This window comes from Phaenicophaeus curvirostris, chromosome 4 (genome assembly GCF_032191515.1).
Source record: "Phaenicophaeus curvirostris isolate KB17595 chromosome 4, BPBGC_Pcur_1.0, whole genome shotgun sequence".
NCBI classification, from domain to species: domain Eukaryota; kingdom Metazoa; phylum Chordata; class Aves; order Cuculiformes; family Cuculidae; genus Phaenicophaeus; species Phaenicophaeus curvirostris.
This window is the reverse complement of record NC_091395.1, coordinates 78,568,163-78,591,330: the sequence shown is the minus strand read 5'-3', so window position 1 is coordinate 78,591,330 and position 23,168 is coordinate 78,568,163. Positions and strand designations below refer to the sequence as shown.

At 62.8% G+C, this 23,168-nt stretch overlaps 1 protein-coding gene across 1 annotated transcript; it reads left to right on the top strand.

The window, feature by feature from the left end:
* The first annotated feature begins 3,148 nt into the window (after nucleotides 1-3,148).
* CPXM1 (carboxypeptidase X, M14 family member 1) lies at nucleotides 3,149-21,625 on the top strand. The gene is given in 17 exon segments (XM_069856590.1): nucleotides 3,149-3,606; nucleotides 4,404-4,410; nucleotides 4,521-4,605; nucleotides 6,706-6,819; nucleotides 9,134-9,243; nucleotides 10,841-10,980; nucleotides 11,059-11,143; nucleotides 14,533-14,683; nucleotides 15,958-15,998; nucleotides 16,000-16,047; nucleotides 17,016-17,139; nucleotides 17,803-17,999; nucleotides 18,069-18,248; nucleotides 19,145-19,442; nucleotides 19,522-19,661; nucleotides 20,401-20,503; nucleotides 21,381-21,625. Coding segments are annotated over 17 exon segments (2,526 nt in total).
* The last annotated feature ends 1,543 nt before the right edge of the window (nucleotides 21,626-23,168 follow it).

Here is a 23,168-nt window from a genome sequence, read left to right as displayed (position 1 = left end):
GACCATCCCTGGGGGAATCAGGGCCAAAGGACCCTGTCCTGCAGGAGCATCTCCAGGCTCTGCTGAGATGGAGAACCTCATCCCAAAGGAGCATCCGTAGGGAATCGGGGCCGAAGGACCATCCCTGAGCGATTCAGGTCCAAAGGACCCCATCCCACAGGACCATCCCTGGGATGAATCGAGGCCAAAGGACCCTGTCCCACAGGAGCGTCCCCAAGCACTGCTGGGATGGAGAACCTCATCCCAAAGGAGCATCCATAGGGAATCGGGACCAAAGGACCATCCTTGAGTGAATTGGGGCCAAAAGACCCTGTCCCACAGGAGCATCGTCAGGCTCTGCTGAGATGGAGAACCTCATCCCAAAGGAGCATCCGTAGGGAATCAGGGCCAAAGGACCCCATCCCACAGGACCATCCCTGGGATGAATCGAGGCCAAAGGACCCTGTCCCACAGGAGCGTCCCCAGGTGCTGCTGGGGTGGAGAACCTTGTCCCACAAGAGCATCCCTGGGGGAATCAGGGCTGCAGGACCCCATCCCACAGGAACATCCCTGGGGAATCGGGGCCAAAGGACCCCATCCCACAGGAACATCCCTGAGTGAATCGGGGCCAAAAGACCCCATCCCACAGGAACATTCCTGGGGAATCGGGGCCAAAGGACCCCATCCCACAGGAACATCCCTGGGGAATCGGGGCCAAAGGACCCCATCCCACAGGAACATCCCTGAGTGAATCGGGGCCAAAAGACCCCATCCCACAGGAACATCCCTGAGTGAATCGGGGCCAAAAGACCCCATCCCACAGGAACATTCCTGGGGAATCGGGGCCAAAGGACCCCATCCCACCGGAACATCCCTGAGTGAATCGGGGCCAAAGGACCCCATCCCACAGGAACATCCCTGGGGAATCGGGGCCAAAGGACCCCATCCCACAGGAACATCCCTGAGGGAATCGGGGCCAAAGGACCCTGTCCCACAGGAACATCCCTGAGGGAATTGGGGCCAAAGGACCCCATCCCACAGGAACATCCCTGGGGAATCGGGGCCAAAGGACCCCATCCCACAGGAACATCCCTGAGGGAATTGGGGCCAAAGGACCCCATCCCACAGGAACATCCCTGGGGAATTGGGGCCAAAGGACCCCATCCCACAGGAACATCCCTGGGGAATCGGGGCCAAAAGACCCCATCCCACAGGAACATCCCTGAGTGAATCGGGGCCAAAAGACCCCATCCCACAGGAACATCCCTGAGGGAATTGGGGCCAAAGGACCCCATCCCACAGGAACATCCCTGAGGGAATCGGGGCCAAGGGACCCCATCCCACAGGAACATCCCTGAGTGGATTGGGGCCAAAGGACCCCGTCCCACAGGAACATCCCTGGGTGAATCAGGGCCAAAAGACCCCGTCCCACAGGAACATCCCTGGGTGAATCAGGGCCAAAAGACCCCATCCCACAGGAACATCCCTGGGGGAATCAGGGCCAAAGGACCCCATCCCACAGGAACATCCCTGAGTGAATCAGGGCCAAAAGACCCCATCCCACAGGAACATCCCTGAGGGAATCGGGGCCAAAAGACCCCATCCCACAGGAACATCCCTGCGGAATCAGGGCCAAAAGACCCCATCCCACAGGAACATCCCTGGGGAATCGGGGCCAAAAGACCCCATCCCACAGGAACATCCCTGGGGAATCGGGGCCAAAGGACCCCATCCCACAGGAACATCCCTGAGTGAATCAGGGCCAAAAGACCCCATCCCACAGGAACATCCCTGAGTGGATCGGGGCCAAAGGACCCCATCCCAGAGGACCATCCCTGGGGAATCGGGGCCAAAGGACCCATCGTGCGGGGTCCCCGTGGGTGCGGGGTCCCAGGGTTGGATTGGGGGGCGGGGGGGGGCCAGGGCTAGGCTGGGGGTGGGGTGCGAGCGGAGGATCCCCGGGTGGGGCGGGGGGCAGGGCCCCAGGGCCGGCTCGGTCTCAGCCCCGGACTCTCCGCTCCGCCCGAGGGGCCGCCCGGTTCCCCGGGTTCGGCTGGGGAGGGGGGGACACGGTACTGGGAATACTGGGATGCTGGGACAGTGGGGATGCGGTACTGGGGATACTGGGACGGTGGGGACACGGTACTGGGGATGCTGGGATGGTGGGGATGCAGTGCTGGGGATGCTGGGACAGTGGGGATGCGGTACTGGGGATACTGGGAATACTGGGGTGCTGGGACAGTGGGGACATGGTACTGGGGATACTGGGATGCTGGGACAGTGGGGATGCAGTACTGGGAATACTGGGGTGCTGGGACAGTGGGGATGCAGTACTGGGAATACTGGGGATACTGGGGATGCTGGGACAGTGGGGACATGGTACAGGGGATGCTGGGACAGTGGGGATGCAGTACTGGGGATATTGGGAATACTGGGGTGCTGGGACAGTGAGGACAGTACTGGGGATACTGGGGTGCTGGGACAGTGGGGACACGGTACTGAGGATACTGGGGTGCTGGGACAGTGGAGATGCAGTACTGGGGATACTGGGGTGCTGGGGATGCTGGGACAGTGGGGATGCAGTACTGGGGATATTGGGAATACTGGGGTGCTGGGACAGTGAGGACACAGTACTGGGGATACTGGGGTGCTGGGACAGTGGGGACACGGTACTGAGGATACTGGGGTGCTGGGACAGTGGAGATGCGGTACTGGGGATACTGGGATGCTGGGACAGTGGGGACGCGGTGCTGGGGATACTGGGGTGCTGGGACAGTGGAGATGCAGTACTGGGGATACTGGGGTGCTGGGACAGTGGGGATGCAGTACTGGGGATGCTGGGACAGTGGGGACACGATACTGGGGATACTGGGGTGCTGGGGTACTGGGATGGTGGGGATACTGGGAACAGTGCAATGCTGGGGTGCTGGGGACAGTGGGGATGCTGGTGTAGTGGGGGACACTGGGGCACAGTGGGGACACCGTACTGGGGACACTGGGGTACAGTGGGGTTACTGGGGGCCGTAGGAACAGTCTGCCCCCCCCCCATCCCCCATGCTGGGGTCCCTGTCGGGGCGGGGGGCGGGGCTGGGGGCGGTCCGGGGGGGGGCTGGGGGCGGTCCAAGGGGGGGTTCGGGGTTGGGGTGCAGCCGGGGCTGTCGTGCTGGCCATGGCGGGGGCGCCCCTCGCCCCTCTGGTGCTGCTGATGCTGCTGCTGGCGACCCCCCCCGGGACCCCCGCCCCCAGCACCCCCCCGACCAAGCCGGGACCCCCCCGAGGAGCCGCGATGGGGACCCCCCCGACCAAGCCGGGACCCCCCAGAGGGACAGCGATGGGGACCCCCCCCGACCAAGCCGGGACCCCCCAGAGGAGCAGCGATGGGGACCCCCCCGACCAAGCCGGGACCCCCCCGAGGAACCGCGATGGGGACCCCCCCGACCACGCCGGGACCCCCCAGAGGGACAGCGATGGGGACCCCCCCGACCAAGCCGGGACCCCCGAAAGGAGCCCGGACGGGGCCCCCGAGCCCCCCACCAACGGCCCCCGGACCCCCCAGAGGAACCCGGACGGGACCCCCCCCAACCACGCCGGGACCCCCGAGAGGCACCGCGACCGGAGCCCCCAAAGGTACCGGGACACCCCCCAAACTACGGCGAGACCCCCCAAAGGCATCGGGACCCCCCGATATAACCGGGATGGGACCCCCAGGACCCCCCGAAATAACAGGGACCCCCTGAAATAACGGGGATGGGACCCCCCAAAGGCACCGGGACCCCCCAAAGGCACCGGGATCCCCCGAAATAACCGGGATGGGACCCCTGGAACCCCCCCAAACTACAGCGGGACCCCCTGAAATAACCAGGATGGGACCCCCGGGACCCCCCGAAATAACCGGGACCCCGTGAAATAACCGGGATGGGACCCCCGGATCCCCCAAACTGCAGCAGGACCCCCCAAAGGCACCGGGACCCCTGAAAGAACGGGGGTGGGACCCCCGGGACCCCCCGAAATAACCGGGACCCCGTGAAATAACCGGGATGGGACCCCCGGATCCCCCAAACTGCAGCAGGACCCCCCAAAGGCACCGGGACCCCTGAAAGAACGGGGGTGGGACCCCCGGGACCCCCCGAAATAACCGGGATGGGACCCCCGGGAGCCCCTAAACCGCGGCGGGACTCCCCCCAAAGGCACCAGGACCCCCCCAAAGGCACCGGGACCCCCTGGCATCGCAGCACCCCCAGTCCCGAGGGTGGGGGGACAAACAGGGGGGTAAAGGGGGGGGTTAGAGGGGAGGCAGGGGCTGGAGGAGAGAATGGGGTGCAGGGTGGGGGGGGGGTGTGTGTGCAGGAATGCGCGTGCACGGCTCTGCGAGTGTGAGTGTGCAGGGGGAGTGTGAGTGAGTGTGCACAGCTCTGTGTGTGCAGGGGGAGTGTGAGTGAGTGTGCACAGCTCTGTGTGTGCAGGGTGAGTGTGAGTGTGTGTGCACAGCTCTGAGTGTGCAGGGGGAGTGTGAGCGTGTGTGCACAGCTCTGTGTGTGCAGGGGGAGTGTGAGTGTGTGTGCACAGCTCTGAGTGTGCAGGGGGAGTGTGAGCGTGTGTGCACAGCTCTGAGTGTGCAGGGGGAGTGTGAGTGTGTGTGCACAGCTCTGTGTGTGCAGGGGGAGTGTGAGCGTGTGTGCACAGCTCTGAGTGTGCAGGGGGAGTGTGAGTGTGTGTGCACAGCTCTGTGTGTGCAGGGGGAGTGTGAGCGTGTGTGCACAGCTCTGTGTGTGCAGGGGGAGTGTGAGCGTGTGTGTCTGCACAGCTCTGTGTGTGCAGGGGGAGTGTGAGCATGTGTGCACAGCTCTGTGTGTGCAGGGGGGTGTGAGTGAGTGTGCACAGCTCTGTGTGTGCAGGGTGAGTGTGAGTGTGCACAGCTCTGAGTGTGCAGGGGGAGTGTGAGTGTGTGTGCACAGCTCTGTGTGTGCAGAGGGAGTGTGAGTGTGTGTGCACAGCTCTGTGTGTGCAGGGGGAGTGTGAGTGTGTGTGCACAGCTCTGAGTGTGCAGGGGGAGTGTGAGTGTGTGTGCACAGCTCTGTGTGTGCAGAGGGAGTGTGAGCGTGTGTGCACAGCTCTGTGTGTGCAGGGGGAGTGTGAGTGAGTGTGCACAGCTCTGAGTGTGCAGGGGGAGTGTGAGTGTGTGTGCACAGCTCTGAGTGTGCAGGGGGAGTGTGAGTGTGTGTGCACAGCTGTGTGTGTGCAGGGGGAGTGTGAGTGTGTGCACAGCTCTGAGTGTGCAGGGGGAGTGTGAGTGTGTGCACAGCTCTGAGTGTGCAGGGGGAGTGTGAGTGAGTGTGCACAGCTGTGTGTGTGCAGAGGGAGTGTGAGTGTGTGTGCACAGCTCTGCGTGTGCAGGGGGAGTGTGAGTGTGTGTGCACAGCTCTGAGTGTGCAGGGGGAGTGTGAGTGTGTGCAGAGGGAGTGTGTGAGTGTGTGCACAGCTCTGAGTGTGCAGGGGGAGTGTGAGTGTGTGCACAGCTCTGCGTGTGCAGAGGGAGTGTGAGTGTGTGTGCACAGCTCTGTGCAGAGGGAGTGTGAGCGTGTGTGCACAGCTCTGTGTGTGCAGGGGGGATGTGCACAAGTGTGTGAGTGTGTGCAGAGGGAGTGTGTGTGTGTGCACAGCTCTTTGAGTGTGTGTGCACGAGTGAGTGTGTGTTTGTGCAAGGATCTGTGTGCAGAGGCAGTGTGCACAAGCGTGTGAGTGTGTGCATGGCTCTGTGTGCAGGGGGAGTGTGAGTGTGTGTGCACAGCTCTGTGTGTGCAGGAGAGCATGCACAAGTGTGTGTGTGCATGAGTGTGTGTGTGTGCATGGCTCTGCGGGCACAGTGTGTGTAGAAGTGTGTGTGCACGGCTCTGTGTGTGCAGGGGGAATATGTGAGCAGTGCACGTGTGTGCAGGGCTGAGTGTGCACGGAGGTGTGTATGAGCGTGCGTGTGTGCAGGGAGGTGTGCACGAGCGCGTGAAAGGCGTGTGCAGGGCTGAGTGTGCAAGAAGAGGTGCACGAGCGTGCGTGTGTGCAGGGCTGAGTGTGCAGGGAGTTGTGCACAATCGTGTGTGTGTTCATGGTGCATGTGTGTGCAGGGCTGGGTGTGCAAGAAGGGGTGCACGAGCGCGCGTGTGTGCAGGGCTGAGTGTGCAAGGATGTGTGCACGAGCGTGCGTGTGCACAAGTGTGTGCAGGGTGGTGTGCACGAGCGTGTGCGTGCACGGTGCACGTGTGTGCAGGGCTGAGTGTGCAGGGAGGTGTGCATGAGCGTGCGTGTGTGCAGGGCTGGGTGTGCACCAGCGCATAAAAGGCATGTGCAGGGCTGAGTGTGCAAGAAGGGGTGCACGAGCATGCGTGTGTGCAGGGCTGAGTGTGCAGGGAGGTCTGCACGAGCATGCGTGTGCACGAGTGTGTGCAGGGCTGAGTGTGCAGGGAGGTGTGCACGAGCACGCGTGTGCACAAGCGTGTGCAGGGCTGAGTGTGCAGGGAGGCGTGCACGAGCGTGCGTGTGCACAAGCGTGTGCAGGGCTGAGTGTGCAAGGATGTGTGCACGAGCGTGTCTGTGCACGGTGCACGTGTGTGCAGGGCTGAGTGTGCACCAGCGTGTGAAAGGCGTGTGCAGGGCTGGGCACGCTCCCACGCGTGTGCACACGCGTGTGCCGGGGGGTCTGTGGTGACACGGGGGGCTCTGGTGACCCCCCAGGGTCCCCCCGGCGGGTGCTGAGGAGGAAGAAGGTGCTGGTGAGGAAGAAGAAGGTGCTGAGGAAGAAGAGGCCGAAGGCTCCAGCCGAGGGGCCACGGCCCCCGCACGAGCCCCGTGAGTTTTTTGGGGGGGGCACACGCGTGTGACACAAACACACAGGGGGGTGCGGACAGGGGGGGTGACGTGGGAGGGTCTGGGGGGCATGGGGGGGTCCGGGTGACATGAGGGGGTGACACAGCGGGGTGACATGGGGGGCTCTGGGGGCATGGGGGGGTCTGGGTGACATGGGGAGTCTGTGTGACATCAGGGGGTGACACAGGAGGGTGACACCGGGGGTGACATGGGGGTCTGGGGGTCATGGGGGTTGACATGGGGGGGTCTGGGTGACATGGAGGGGGGACATGGGGAGTCTGGGTGACATCGGGGAATGACACAGGGGGGTGACATGGGGGGTCTGGGGTGCACGGGGGGTGACAGGGGGGCTCTGGGTGTCACGGGGGGTCTGGGTGACATGAGGGGGTGACACGGGGGGTGACATGGGGAGTCTGGGTGACATCAGGGGGTGACATGGGGGGTGACATGGGGGGCTCTGGGTGACATGGGAGGGTCTGGGGCACATGGGGGGGTGACACAGGGGGTGACATGGGGGGCTCTGGGTGACATGGGGGGGTCTGAGTGACATGGGGGGGTCTGGGTGACATGAGGGGGTGACATGGAGGGGGGACATGGGGGGTCTGGATGACGTTGGGGGGTGACACAGTGGGGTGACATGGGGGATCTGGGTGACACGGGGGGGGTCTGGGTGACATGAGGGGGTGACATGGGGAGTCTGGGTGACATCGGGGGCTGTCACGGGGGCTCTGGGTGTCACGGGGGTCTGGGTGACATGAGGGGGTGACATGGAGGGGTGACACGGGGAGTCTGTGACATCAGGGGGTGGCACAGGAGGGTGACATGGGGGGCTCTGGGGGCATGGGGGGGGTCTGGGTGACATGGAAGGGTGACACGGGGGGTGACATGGGGGGTCTGAGTGACATGGGGGGGTCTGGGGGGCATGGGGGGTGACACAGGAGGGTGACACAGGGGGTGACATGGCGGGGTCTGGGTGACATGGAGGGGGGACATGGGGAGTCTGGGTGACATCGGGGGTGACACAGCGGGGTGACATGGGGGGGTCTGAGTGACATGGGGGGGTCTGGGGTGCATGGGGTGTGACATGGGGGTCTGGGTGACACGGTGGGGGTCTGGGTGACATGAGGGGGTGACATGAAGGGGTGACATGGAGAGTCTGGGTGACATCGGGGGGTGACACAGGGGGGAGACATGGGGGGGTCTGAGTGACATGGGGGGGGGTCTGGGGCGCATGGGGGGTGACATGGGGGGTCTGGGTGACATGAGGGGGTGACATGGGGAGTCTGTGTGACATATGGGGGTGACACAGGAGGGTGACATGGGGGGCTCTGGGGGCATGGGGGGAGTCTGGGTGACATGGGGGGTGACATGGGGGGTGACATGAGGGGTCTGGGTGACACAAGGGGGTCTGGGTGACATGGGGGGGCTGACAATGAGGGGTTCGGGGTGACACCAGGGGATCTGGGGGACACGGGGGGATCTGGGGGACATAGCGGGGTTGATAGTGGGAGCCTCTGGGTGACACAGCGGGTGACATGGGGGGGTCTGGGTGACTTGGGGGTCTGGGTGACGCAGGAGCACTGGGTGACACGGAGGGGTGACACGGGGGAGTCTGGGGGACATGGTGGGGGGAAGATGGGAGGTCTGGGGGACATGGGGGGCTCAGTGACATGAGGGGGTTGAGGTGACACAGGGGGCCTGGGGGACATAGGAGGGTGACATGGGGGGGTGACATGGGAGGGTTCTGGGTGACACGGAGGGGTGACATGGGGGGGTGTCACAGGGGGGTCTGGGTGACACGGGAGAGGTCTGGGTGATGTGGAGTGGTGACGTGGGGAGGTGACAAGGGGGCTCTGGGTGTCACAGGGTGTCTGGGTGACATGGGGGGTGACACAGGTGGGTGACATGGGGGGTTCTGGGTGACACAGGGAGGTTGAGGTGACATGGGGGGGTCTGGGTGACATAGGGGGATTGAGGTGACATGGGGGGTCTGGGTGATGGGGGTGCTCTGGGTGGCACGGGTGGTGACATGGGGGCATTGAGGTGACACAGGGGGTGACATGGGGGGGTTGAGGTGACACTTGGGGGTCTGAGTCACACAGGGAGGTGGCACGGGGGGGTGTTGGGGTGACACGGGGGGGGTTGAGGTGACACTTGGGGGTCTGAGTCACACGGCGAGGTGGCGTGGGGGCATCTGGATGACACAAGGGGGGGTTGAGGTGACACGAGGGGGGGCCTGGGCGGTGGGGTGACGCGGAGGGTGACGTGGGGGGGGTGACGCGGTGCCGGCGTGCAGCGTGTCCCCCCCTGGGGCTGGAGTCCCTGCGGGTGCAGGACTGGCAGCTGCAAGCGTCCAGCGCCAAACGCCCCGGGCTGGGCGCGCACCGCGGGCGCCTCAACATCCAGGTAAGGCCACCACCCCAGTGCCACCCCAGTGCCACCCCAGTGCCACATCGGTGCCATCCTGGTGCCATCACCAATCCGTTGCCATCCCAGTTCCATCCCAGTGCCATCCGGTGTCATACTGGTGCCATCATCACCCCATTGCTATCCCAGTACCAGTGCCATCCCAGTGTCATCTCCATCCCAGTGCCACACTGGTGCCATCCTGGTACCACCATCACCATCCCATCACTGTCCCAGTGCCATACTGGTGCTATCCTGGTGCCATCACCATCCCAGTGCCATCCCAGTGCCACACTGGTGCCATCCCCATCCCATCCCCTCCCTATCCCAGTGCCATCCCCATCCCATCCCCATCCAAATCCCATCACCATCCCAGTGCCACACTGGTGCCATCCCAGTGCCATCCCAGTACTGGTGCCACACTGGTGCCATCTCCATCCCATCACCATCCCAGTGCCCCCCTGGTGCCATCACCATCCCATTCCCTTCCCAGTGCCCCCCTGGTGCCATCACCATCCCAGTGCTGTCCCAGTGCCTCACTGGTGCCATCTCCATCCCAGTGCCATCCCAGTACCACACTGGTGCCATCCTGGTGCCATCATCACCATCCCAGTGGCATCCCAGTGCCACACTGGTGCCATCACCATCCCTGTGCCATCTCCATCCCAGTGACACACTGGTGCCATCCTGGTGCCATGGTCACCATCCCATCACTGTCCCATCACCATCCCGGTGCCCCCCTCGTGCCATCTCCATCCCATTCCCATCCCAGTGCTACCCTGGTGCCATCTCCATCCCATCACCATCCCAGTGCCTCACTGGTGCCATCTCCATCCCATTCCCATCCCAGTGCCATTCCAGTACCAGTGCTACACTGGTGCCATCACCATCCCAGTGCCTCCCTGGTGCCATCCTGGTGCCATGATCACCATCCCATCACCATCCCAGTGCCCCCCTGGTGCCATCTCCATCCCCATCACCATCCCAGTGCCCCCCTGGTGCCATCTCCATCCCATTCCCATCCCAGTGCCTCACTGGTGCCATCTCCATCCCCATCACCATCCCAGTGCCACCCTGGTGCCATCATCACTGTCCCAGTGCCATCCCAGTGCCATCCTGGTACCATCATCACCATCCCAGTGCCGTCCTGGTACCATCATCACCATCCCAGTGCCGTTCTGGTACCATCATCACCATCCCAGTGCCATCCTGGTACCATCATCACCATCCCAGTGCCATCCTGGTACCATCATCACCATCCCAGTGCCGTCCTGGTACCATCATTGCCATCCCATCACCATCCCAGTGCCTCCCTGGTGCCATTCTGGTACCATCATCACCATCCCAGTGCCATCCCAGTGCCATCCTGGCACCATTGCCATCCCATCACCATCCCAGTGCCTCCCTGGTGCCATCCTGGTGCCATCATCACCATCCCAGTGCCTCCCTGGTGCCATCCTGGTGCCATCATCACCATCCCAGTGCCATCCTGGTGCCATCATCACCACCCCATCACCGTCCCAGTGCCCCCCGGCGCGGTGCCCGCGGTGGTGCCGTGTCGGTGCGGGTGCCAGCGCGGCGTTGGGTGCCTCGGCAGTCGGGACTGTACGACGGGGATTTCTTCGACGGCGGGTGGTGCGCGGGGCGCGAGGACGCGGGGCAGTGGTTGGCCGTGGACGCCGGGCGCCTCACCAACTTCACCGGCGTCGTCACCCAGGGGCTCAACTCCATCTGGACGTAAGCCGGGGCGGCGAGCTGGGGGTGAGGGGGGGGTAGGGGGTCATGGGGACCCCCCCTGACCGTGTCCCCACGCAGGTATGACTGGGTGACGTCCTACAAGGTGCAGGTCAGCAACGACTCCCGCACGTGGCACCCATGCCGCAACGGCTCCCGCGAGGCGGTAGGTGCTGCCGGGGCCGCGGGCACGCGGGGGTTAACCGTGCTAGGGAAGGTTAACCGTGCTGTGGGAGGGTTAACCATGCTAGGGAAGGTTCACTATGCTAGGAGGGGTTAACCGTGCTAGGGAAGGTTAACCGTGCTGTGGGAGGGTTAACCATGCTGGGAGGGGTTAACCATGCTGGAGGGATTAACCATACTAGAAGGAGTGTTAACCATGCTAGGGAAGGTTGACCATACTAGAATAGGTGTTAACCATGCTAGGAGAGGCGTTAACCATGCTAGGGAAGGTTAACCATACTAGAAGAGGTGTTAACCATACTAGGAGGGGTGTTAGCCATGCTAGGAGAGGTGTTAACCATGCTAGGAGGGTTTAACCATGCTAGGAGGGGTTAACCGTGCTAGGGAAGGTTAACCATACTAGAAGGGATGTTAACCATGCTAGGAGGGGTTAACCATGCTAGGGAAGGTTAACCATACTAGAAGGGGTGTTAACCATGCTAGGGAAGGTTAACCATACTAGAAGAGGTGTTAACCATGCTGGGAGGGGTTAACCATGGTAGGAGGGGTTAACCGTGCTAGGAGGGGTTAACCGTGCTGGGAGGGGTTAACCGTGCTGGAGGGATTAACCATACTAGAAGGGTTGTTAACCATGCTAGGAGAGGCATTAACCATGCTGGGAGGGGTTAACCATGCTAGGAGGGTTTAACCATGCTAGGAGGGGTTAACCATGCTGGAGGGGTTAACCGTGCTAGGGAAGGTTATCTATGCTGGTGGAGGGTTAACCATGCTAGGAGGGGTGTTAACCATGCTAGGAAGGGTGTTAACCATGCTGGGGAAGGTTAACCATGCTAGGCAAGATTAACCATGCTAGGGAAGGTTAACTATGCTGTAAGGGTTAACCATGCTAGGCAAGATTAACCATGCTAGGAGGGGGTTAACCATGTTAGGGAAGGTTAACCATGCTAGGAGGGGTGTTAACCATGCTGGGAGGGGTTAACCGTGCTGGGGAAGGTTAACCATGCTGGAGGGGTTAAGTGTGCTGAGGGGGTTAACCGTGCTGGGGAAGGTTAACCATGCTAGGGAAGGTTAACTATGCTGGAGGGATTAACTGTGCTGAGGGGGTTAACCATGCTGGGAGGGGTTAACCATACTAGGAGGGGGGGTTAACCACGCTATAAGGGGTTAACCATGCCATAAGGGGTTAACCATACATGGAAGCTAATCACCCAATCATCCTGCAGGGGGTTAATTGTGCCAAGGAGGGTTAACCAGACTGGGGGGGTTAACCATGCAAGGGAGTTAATCAATGACTAACTAGGTGTGGGGGTTAACCATGGGGAGGGGGGTTAATGGGGAGTTGGGGGGTTAGACCACATGGGGATGGGTTAACCATGCCAGGGAAGTTAACCATGCTAGGGGATGGTGGGATGGTTACCCGTGCCAGGGGGTTGGTTACCCATGCCAGGGGGCTGGTTACCGGTGCCAGGGGGTTACCTGTGCCAGGTGTTACCTGTGCCAGGGGCTGTGTTGCCCTTGGCCGCCCCACACAAAGGCTCCTTGTGCGCTGCCCTCGCTGCTGGCGCACGCCTGGCGCTGCGTGCGTGGCACCGTGGCACCGTCCCTGTGCTGGGTTTGGGGGTCCCTGTGCTGGGTTTGGGGGTCCCTGTGCTAGATTTGGGGTCCCTATGTTGGGTCTAGGGGTCCCTGTGCTAGATTTGGGGTCCCTGTGCTGGATTTGGGGGTCCCTGTGCTGGATTTGGGGTCCCTATGTGGGGTCTAGGGGTCCCTGTGCTGGATTTGGGGTCCCTATGTGGGGTCTAGGGGTCCCTGTGCTGTATTTGGGGGTCCCTGTGCTGGATTTGGGGTCCTTGTGTGGGGTCTAGGGGTCCCTGTGTGAGGTTTGGGGGTCCCTGTGCTGCATTTGAGGGTCCCTGTGCTAGATTTGGGGTCCCTATGTGGTGTCTAGGGGTCCCTGTGTGAGGTTTGGGGATCCCTGTGCTGGGTTTGGGGGTCCTTGTGCTAGATTTGGGGTCCCTGTGTGGGGTCTAGGGGTCCCTGTGCTGAATTTGGGGGTCCCTGTGCTAGATTTGGGGTCCCTGTGTGGGGTCTAGGGGTCCCTGTGCTGGATTTGGGGGTCCCTGTGCTGGGTTTGGGGTCCCTGTGCTAGATTTGGGGTCCCTATGTGGTGTCTAGGGGTCACTGTGTAAGGTTTGGGGGTCCCTGTGCTGGGTTTGGGGGTCCCTGTGCTGGATTTGGGCTCCCTGTGTGGGGTCTAGGGATCCCTGTGTGAGGTTTGAGGGTCCCTGTGCTGGGTTTGGGGTGTCCCTGTGCTGGGTTTGGGGTCCCCATTCTCATTTCTGGAGTCCCCGTGCTGGGTTTGGGGTCCCTGTTCTCATTCCCGGGGTCCTTCCCTGCTGGGATGCTGGGTCTGGGGTCCCCGTGCATGGTCTGGGGTCCCCGTTCTCATTCCTGGGGTCCCCGTGCTGGGTTTGGGTTCCCTGTTCCCATTCCCAGGGTTCCACCCCACTGGGTGCTTGGCTCCTGGGTCTGGGGTCCCCATTTTCGTTCCTGGGGTCCCTGTGCCGGGTTTGGGGTCCCTGTGCGGGTTCTGGGGACCCTGTTCCCATTCCTGGGGTCACTCCCTGCTGGGTGCCGGGGTGCTGGGTCTGGGGTCCCCGTTCTCATTCCTGGGGTCCCCGTGCTGGATTTGGGGTTCCCGTTCTCATTCTTGGGGTCCCCATTCTCATTTCTGGGGTCCCTGTGCTGGGTTTGTGTTCCCTGTTCTCATTCCTGGGGTCCCCGTGCTGGGTTTGGGGTCCCCGTTCTCATTCCTGGTGTCTCCGTTCTCATTCTGGGGGTCCCCATTCTCATTCCTGGGGTCCCTGTGCTGGGTTTGGGTTCCTCATTCTCATTCCTGGGGTCCCCGTGCTGGATTTGGGGTCCCCGTTCTCATTCCTGGGGTCCCTGTGCATGGTCTGGGGTCCCCGTTCTCATTCCTGGGGTCCCTGTGCTGGGTTTGGGGTCCCTGTTCTCATTCCTGGGGTCCCTGTGCTGGGTTTGGGGTCCCCATGCATGGTCTGGGGTCCCCGTTCTCATTCTTGGGGTCCCCGTTCTCATTCCTGGGGTCCCTGTCCTGGGTTTGGGGTCCCAGTTATCATTCCTGGGGTCCCTGTGCCAGGTTTGGGGTCCCTGTGCGGGTTCTGGGGTCCCTGTTCCCATTCCTGGGGTCCCTCCCCACTGGGTGCTGGGATGCTGGGTCTGGGGTCCCCGTTCCCATTCCCGGGGTCGCTCCCTGCTGGGTGCCGGGGTGCTGGGTCTGGGGGTGCCGGGGTGCTGGGTCTGGGGGTGCGGCCGGCGCAGGGACGCTCGGGGGTGCCCGTGTCCCCCCAGGTGTTCCCCGCCAACAAGGACCCCGAGACGCCGGTGCTGAACCTGCTGCCCGAGCCGCTCGTCGCCCGCTACCTGCGCATCAACCCCCAGAGCTGGTTCCCCAACGGCACCATCTGCCTGCGCGCCGAGGTCCTGGGGTGCCCCCTGCCAGGTGGGGACCCCCCCGAAACATGGGGTGATCGCTGGGGACCCCCAGGATGGGGATAGAGTCAATTGGGACCCCCAGGGTGGGGATGGGGTCAATGGGGACCCCCAGGATGGAGTTGGAGTCAATGAGGACCCCCCAGTCTGGGCACGATGGAGATGGGGTCAATGGGGACCCCCAGTCTAGGCAGGATAGGGATGGGGTGGATTGAGACCCCCAGGATGGGGATGGGGTCATTGGGACCCCCAGGATGGAGATGGGGTCAATGGGGACCCCCAGGATGGAGTTGGAGTCAATGGGGACCCCCAGTCTGGGCAGGATGAGGATGGGGTCAGTGGGGACCCCCAGGATGGGCACAATGGGATGGGATGGACAGGGACCCCCAGAATGGAGATGGCTTCAATGGGGACCCCCAGGATGGAGATGGGGTCAATGGGGACCCCCAGGATGGAGTTGGAGTCAATGGGGACCCCCAGTCTGGGCAGGATGAGGATGGGGTCAGTGGGGACCCCCAGGATGGGCACGATGGGATGGGATGGACAGGGACCCCCAGAATGGAGATGGGCTCAATGGGGACCCCCAGGATGGAGATGGGGTCAATGGGGACCCCCAGGATGGAGTTGGAGTCAATGGGGACCCCCAGTCTGGGCAGGATGAGGATGGGGTCAGTGGGGACCCCCAGGATGGGCACAATGGGATGGGATGGACAGGGACCCCCAAGAATGGAGATGGGGTCAATGGGGACCCCCAGGATGGGATAGGGTCAATAGGGACCCCCAGGATGGAGATGGGGTCAATGGGGACCCCCAGGATGGGCAGGATAGGGATTGGGAGCAGGGAGGCCCCCAGCATGGTGATGGGGTCAATGGGGTCCCCAGGACGGGGATGGGGTCAGTGGGGTCCCCCAAGATGGGGACGGGGTCAATGAGGACCCCCAGGATGGGGCAGGATGGGATGGGGTGGGTAGAGACCCCCAGGGTGGGGACGGGGTCAGTGGGGACCCCCAGAATGGAGATGGGGTAGCTGGAGACCCCCAGGATGGGGATGGGGTCAGTGGGGACCCCCAGAATGGAGATGGGGTCACTGGGGTCACCCAGTCTGGGTAGGATGGGGATGGGGTGGGTGGAGACCCCCATGATGGGGATGGGGTCACTGGGGACCCCCCAGGGTGGGGATGGGGACACTGCCTGGTTGGGACCCCCCCAACCAAACCAACCCCCCAGTCCCCATCCCGGGGGGGCTCCGGGCTGACCCTGGGCCCCCCCTCTCCGTGTCCCCAGACCCAGACGACCCCTACTCCTGGCCCAGCCCCCCCCCTCCTTACGGACCCCCTGGATTTCCGCCACCACAACTACAAGGAGATGAGAAAGGTGTGGGGAGAGGGGGGCTGGAAAGGGGGTCTCTGCGCCCCAGTATGGGATAATGGGGGTCTCAGCACCCCTAGGGGCACCCTGATGTGGGATAATGGGGGTTTCTGCACCCCAGTGTGGGGTAATGGGGGTTTCTGCACTCCTAGGAGCACCCCAGTATGGGATAACAGGGGTCTCCGCACTCCTGGGAGCACCCCAATGTGGGGCAATGGGGGTCTCTGCACCCCAGTGTGGGATAATGGGGGTCTCTGCACCCCAGTATGGGATAATGGGGGTCTCAGCACCCCTGGGGACACCCTGATGTGGGATAATGGGGGTCTCTGCACTCCTAGGAGCACCCCAGTGTGGGGTAATGGGGGTCTCTGCACTCCTGGGAGCACCCCAATGTGGGGCAATGGGGGTCTCTGCACCCCAGTGTGGGGTAATGGGGGTCTCCACACTCCTGGGAGCACCCCAATGGGGGGCAATGGGGGTCTCTGCACCCCAGTATGGGATAATGGGGGTCTCTGCACTCCTGGGAGCACCCCAGTGTGGGGCAATGGGGGTCTCTGCACCCCAGTGTGGGGTGAGAGGGGGGTGTCTCCGCACCCCAGTATGGGATAACGGGGGTCTCCGCACCCCTGGGGACACCCCGGTGTGGGGCAGGGGGTGGTCTCAGCACCCCTGGAGCACCCCAGTGTGGGGTAATGGGGGTCTCTGCACCCCAGTATGGGATAATGGGGGTCTCCGTGCTCCTGGGAGCACCCCAGTGTGGGATAATGGGGGTCTCTGCACCCCAGTGTGGGGTGAGAGGGGGGTGTCTCCGCACCCCAGTATGGGATAACGGGGGTCTCCGCACCCCTGGGGGCACCCCAGTGTGGGGCAGGGGGTCTCTGCACCCCTGGGAGGACCCCAGCGTGGGGCAATGGGGGGGGGTCTCTGCACCCCGGGTGCCCCCAGCCCCCCCCAGCGCTGTGCCCCACCCCCAGCTGATGAAGCGGGTGACAGACGAGTGCCCCGACATCACGCGCATCTACAGCATCGGGAAGAGCTCGCGGGGCCTCAAGCTCTACGTGATGGAGATCTCCGACCACCCCGGGCACCACGAAGTGGGTACGTGGCCTACGGGGGGGGCTGGGGACCCCCAGGATGGGGGTGGGATGGTCAAGGACCCTCAGGATGGGGTCAATGGGGACCCCAAGGCTGGGGTAGGATGGGGATGGGGTGTCTGAAGGTGTCCAGGCTGAGGATGGAGCAGCTGGGAACCCCCAGGCTGAGCAGGAGGGGTGTGAGGTGGATGAGGAACCCCAGGAGGAGGACAGGGTGGATGAAGAACCCCAGGATGAGGATGGGCAGATGAGGAACCCCAGGAGGAGGATGGGGTGGATGAGGATGGGGTGGCTGAGGAACCCCAGGATGAGGATGGGGTGGATGAGGAACCCCAGGATGAGGATGCAGTGGATGAGGAACCCAAAGAGGAGGACAAGGTGGATGAGGAACTCCAGGAGGAGGATGCGGTGGATGAGGATGGGGTAGATGAGGAACCCCAGGAGGAGGACAGGGTGGATGAAGAACCCCAGGATGAGGATGCGGTGGATGAGGAACCCCAGGAGGAGGATGGGGTGGATGAGGATGGGGTGGATGAGGGCCCCCAGGAGGAGGATGGGGTGGATGAGGAACCCCAGGAGGAGGACGGGGCGGATGAGGAACCCCAGGAGGAGGACGGGGCAGAGAGGAGCAGGGTGAGCAGGGTCCCCGCTGCCCCTGTGCCCGCAGGCGAGCCCGAGTTCCGCTACGTGGCGGGGATGCACGGCAACGAGGTGCTGGGCCGGGAGCTGCTGCTCAACCTGATGGAATATCTGTGCCGGGAGTTCCGGCGCGGCGACCCCCGCGTGGTGCAGCTGGTGACCCAGACCCGCATCCACCTCCTGCCCTCCATGAACCCCGACGGCTACGAGACCGCCTACAAGCTGGTAGGGCCGTGCCGCGCGGCACCGCGGTGCTGAGCGCCGGCGCTGGGCGGTGACGCCGTCCCCCGCCAGGGCTCGGAGCTGTCGGGCTGGGCCATGGGCCGCTGGACCTACGAGGGCATCGACCTCAACCACAACTTCGCCGACCTCAACACGGCGCTGTGGGACGCGGAGGACAACGACCTGGTGCCCCACCAGTTCCCCAACCACTACATCCCCATCCCCGAGTACTACACCTTCGCCAACGCCACGGTGAGGCCAGCACCCCAAAAACCAAGCGTCCTCTGCTACCGTGTGCCACCCACAGAGGTGGCCACCCACCCACTCGTGGATGCCCACCCATGGGGACATCCAGGCTGGTGAAGAATGGGAATGGGGTCAGTGGGGACCACCAGGATGGGGATGGGTCCATGGGGACATCCAGGCTGGTGCAGGATGGGGATGGGGTCAATGGGGACTCCCAGGATGGGGATGGGTCTATGGGGACATCCAGGCTGGTGCAGGATGGGGGTGGGGTCAATGAGGACTCCAAGGATGGGGACGGGGTCAATGGGGACCACCAGGATGGGGATGGGGTCCATGGGGACATCCAGGCTGGTGCAGGATGGGGGTGGGGTCAATGGGGACATCTAGGATGGGGACAGGGCCCATGGGGATCTCCAGGTTGGTGCAGGATGGGGTCAATGGGGACTCCCAGGATGGGGATGGGTCCATGGGGATCTCCAGGCTGGTGCAGGATGGGGGTGGGTCTATGGGGACATCCAAGATGGTGCAGGATGGGGATGGGGTCAATGAGGACCACCAGGATGGGGACGGGGTCAATGGGGACATCCAGGCTGGTGCAGGATGGGGTCAATGGGGACATCCAGGCTGGTGCAGGATGGGGATGGGGTCAATGAGGACATCCAGGATGGGGAAGGATCCATGGGGACCTCTGGACTAGTGCAGGATGGGGACAGGGTCAATGGGGACATCCAGGATGGGGATGGAGTCCATGGGGACATCCAGGCTGGTGCAGGATGGGGATGGGGTGGCTGGGGACCCCCAGACTGGTGCAGGATGGGGACATGGCGACGGGAGCCCTGCGCCGTATGGAAGAGGTGGTGGGACCGCTCCCCCCACCCCGCTGTGACGCGGGGTCCCCCCAGGTGGCCCCGGAGACGCGTGCGGTGATCGACTGGATGCAGCGCTACCCGTTCGTGCTGAGCGCCAACCTGCACGGCGGGGAGCTGGTGGTCACCTACCCCTTCGACATGACGCGCACCTACTGGAAGGCGCAGGAGCTGACCCCGACGCCCGACGACGGCGTCTTCCGCTGGTTGGCCACGGTCTACGCCACCTCCAACCTGGCCATGGCCAGCGAGGAGCGGCGCCTCTGCCACTACGACGACTTCACCCGCTTCGGCAACATCATCAACGGCGCCAACTGGCACACGGTGGCCGGCAGTGAGTGGGGGGCCGCGCAGGAGGAGGGTCCAGGGGGCTGTGGGGGAACCCCCCCATGACACCTCCACCACCGTCCCAGGCATGAATGACTTCAGCTACCTGCACACCAACTGCTTTGAGATCACGGTGGAGCTCTCGTGCGACAAGTTCCCGCACGCCTCCGAGCTGCCGGCCGAGTGGGAGAACAACCGGGAGTCGCTGCTGCTCTACATGGAGCAGGTGGGGTGGAGATGGGGTGGCTGGAGACCCTGGGATGGGGACAGGGTGGCTGGGAACCCACAGGGTGGAGGAGGATGGGGATGGGCTCAGTGAAGACCTCTAGGATGGGGATGAGGTGGCTGGAGACCCCGGGATGGGAACAGGGTGGCTGGGAACCCACAGGGTGGAGCAGGAGGGGGACAGGGTCAATGGAGACCCCCAGGATGGGGACAGGGTGGCCGAGGACCCCTAGGATAGTGCAGGATGGAGATGGGGTCAGTGAAGACCTCTAGGATGGGGATGAGGTGGCTGGAGACCCCAGGATGAGGACAGGGTGGCCGAGGACCCCTAGGGTGGTGCAGGATGGGGACGGAGTCAATGAGGACCCCCAGAATGGGGATGGGGTGGCCGGAGACCCCAAGATAAGGACAGGGTGACCAGAGATGCCCAGGTTGGACAAGATGGGGATGGGGGTCAATGAGGACCCCCAGGATGGGGACAGGGTGGCCGAGGAACCCTAGGGTGATGCAGGATGGGGACGGGGTCAATGAGGATCCCTAGGGTGATGCAGGATGGGGATGGGGGTCAATGGGGACCCCCAGGATGGGGACGGGGTGGCCGGAGACCCCAGGATAAGGACAGGAGAACCAGGGATGCTCAAGATGGGGATGGGGGTCAATGGGGACCCCCAGGATGGGGACAGGGTGGCTCAGGACCCCCGGGGGGGTGCAGGGTGACTCCCGCTCCGTCCCATCCCCAGGTTCACCGTGGGATCAAGGGGGTGGTCCGGGACAGCGACACGGATCAGGGCATCCCCAACGCCATCATCTCCGTGGACGGCATCAACCACGACATCCGCACGGGTACGGCGGGACGGGAACGGGAGCGGGACAGGACTGGGGAGCTGTGGGTGGGAGTGGAAATAGGATGAGGATGGGAATGGGATTAGGATGAGGATGGGAATGGGATCAGGGTTGGAGATGGAAATAAGATTAGGATGGGAATGGGGATGGGATTAGAAATAGGATTAGGATGGAATGGGATTAGGATGGGGATGGGATTAGGGTTGGGAATGGAAATAGGATTAGGATGGGGATGGGATTAGGGTTGGAGATAGAAGATTAGGGTGGGAATGGGATTAGGGCTGGAGATGAAAGTAGGATTAGAATGGGAATGGGATTAGGGTTGGAGATGGGGATGGGATTAGGGTTGGAGATAGAAATAGGATTAGGATGGGAATGGGATTAGGGTAGGAGATAGAGGATTAGGATGGGAATGGGATTAGGGTTGGAGATGAAAGTAGGATTAGGATGGAAATGGGGATGGGATTAGGGTTGGAGATGGAAATAGGATTAGGATGGGAATGGGGATGGGATTAGGGTTGGAGATGGGGATAGGAAGGTGTTGGGAATGGGGATGGGAATGGGATGGGAATAGGAATGGGGGTGGGATGAGGTTGGGAATGGGCATGAGAACAGGGATGGGGACGAGAATAGGAATGGGGATGGGAATAGGGACGAGAATGGGATAAAGTTGGGAATGGGAATGTGATGGAGACCGGGATAGGAATGGGATTAGAATTAGGGATGGGGATAGGATGAGATGGGAATGGGGAGGGGCTGGGGACAGGACTGGGATCAGCGCTGGGGATGGGACAAGGGTAGGAATGGAGACGGGAATAGGACTGGGGATGGGGAATGGGATGAGGCCAGGGACGGCTCTCCCGACCCTTCCCCGCAGCCGTGGACGGGGATTACTGGCGGCTGCTGAACCCGGGCGAGTACGAGGTGACGGCGCGCGCCGAGGGCTACGAGGCGGCCACGCGGCCGTGCCGCGTCTCCTACGAGAACGTGGCCACCGCCTGCAGCTTCCGCCTGGCGCGGGCGCGAGGGCGGCGGCCGTTCCCGCGACGCCTGCCCCTCGACCCGCAGCTGCGGCTGCGACGCCAGCGCCTGCTCCTCCTGCGCGCCCAGCGCCGCCCGTGACGGGCACAACCCCCGGGGCCGCGGGCTCGGAGCCGGGGACGCAGCCCACCCGGGCGCTGGGCGCCACGCGGGGGGCGCGGGAGCCCAGTAAAGGTGCCTCTGGGCCAGCCCCGCTCGGGGACACGCGCTGCATCCTCGGATCCCTCGCGCCGTCACGGGTCCGGGATTCGTGTCCTGGTTCCCAGTCCTGGTCCTCGTCCCAGTTCCCAGTCCTGGTCCTTGTCCCGGTTCCCAGTCCTTGTCCCAGTTCCCAGTCCTCATCCCGGTTCCCAGTCCTCATCCCAGTTCCCAGTCGTGGTCCTTGTCCTGGTTCCCAGTACTCGTCCCAGTTCCCAGTCCTGGTTCTTAGTCCTCATCCCAGTTCCCAGTCGTGGTCCTTGTCCCAATTCCCAGTCCTGGTTCCCAGTCCTTGTCCCGGTTCCCAGTCCTCATCCCAGTTCCCAGTCGTGGTCCTTGTCCTGGTTCCCAGTACTCATCCCGGTTCCTGGGTTCCTCTCTCGGTTCCCAGTTCCCAGCCCTCATCCCAGTTCCTGGTTCCCAGTCCTCGTCCCACTTCCCAGTCCTCATCCCAGTTCCCGGCCACAGTCCTTGTCCCAGTTCCCAGTCCTGGTCCTCGTCCCGGTCCCCAGTCCTCGTCCCAGTTCCCAGTCCCGGTCCTTGTCCCGGTTCCTGGGTTCATCTCTTGGTTCCCAGTTCCCAGTCCTCATCCCAGTTCCCAGTCCTGGTCCTTGTCTTGGTTCCCAGTCCTTGTCCCGGTTCCCAGACCTCGTCCCGGTTCCCAGTCCTCATCCCAGTTCCCAGTCCTGGTCCTCATCCCAGTTCCCAGTCCCGGTCCTTGTCCTGGTTCCTGGGTTCATCTCTTGGTTCCCAGTTCCCAGTCCTCATCCCAGTTCCCGGCCCCAGTCCTTGTCCCAGTTCCCAGTCCTGGTTCCCAGTCCTTGTCCCGGTTCCCAGTCCTCATCCCAGTTGCCAGTCCCAGTCCTCGTCCCAGTTCCTGGGTTCTTCTCCTTGTCCTGGTTCCCAGTTCCCGGTCCGTTTCCCAGTTCCTGAGTATCAGTCCTTGTTCCAGTTCCAGGGTCCTAGTTCCAGGGTCCTAGTCCCAGTTCCCAGTCCTTGTCCCAGTTCCCGAGTCCCAGTCCTTGTCCCAGTTCCTGGGTTCCAGTCCATGTCCCAGTTCCCAGTTCTCAGTCCTTGTCCCAGCTCCCAGTTTATGGTCCCAGTTCCCAGTTTATGGTCCCAGCTCCCAGTTTATGGTCCCAGTCCTTGTCCCAGTTCCCAGTTTATGGTCCCAGCTCCCAGTTTATGGTCCCAGCTCCCAGTTTATGGTCCCAGCTCCCAGTTTATGGTCCCAGTCCTTGTCCCAGTTCCCAGTTTATGGTCCCAGCTCCCAGTTTATGGTCCCAGTTCCCAGTTTATGGTCCCAGTCCTTGTCCCAGTTCCCAGTTTACGGTCCCAGTTCCCAGTTTATGGTCCCAGTTCCCAGTTTATGGTCCCAGTCCTTGTCCCAGTTCCCAGTTTATGGTCCCAGTTCCCAGTTTATGGT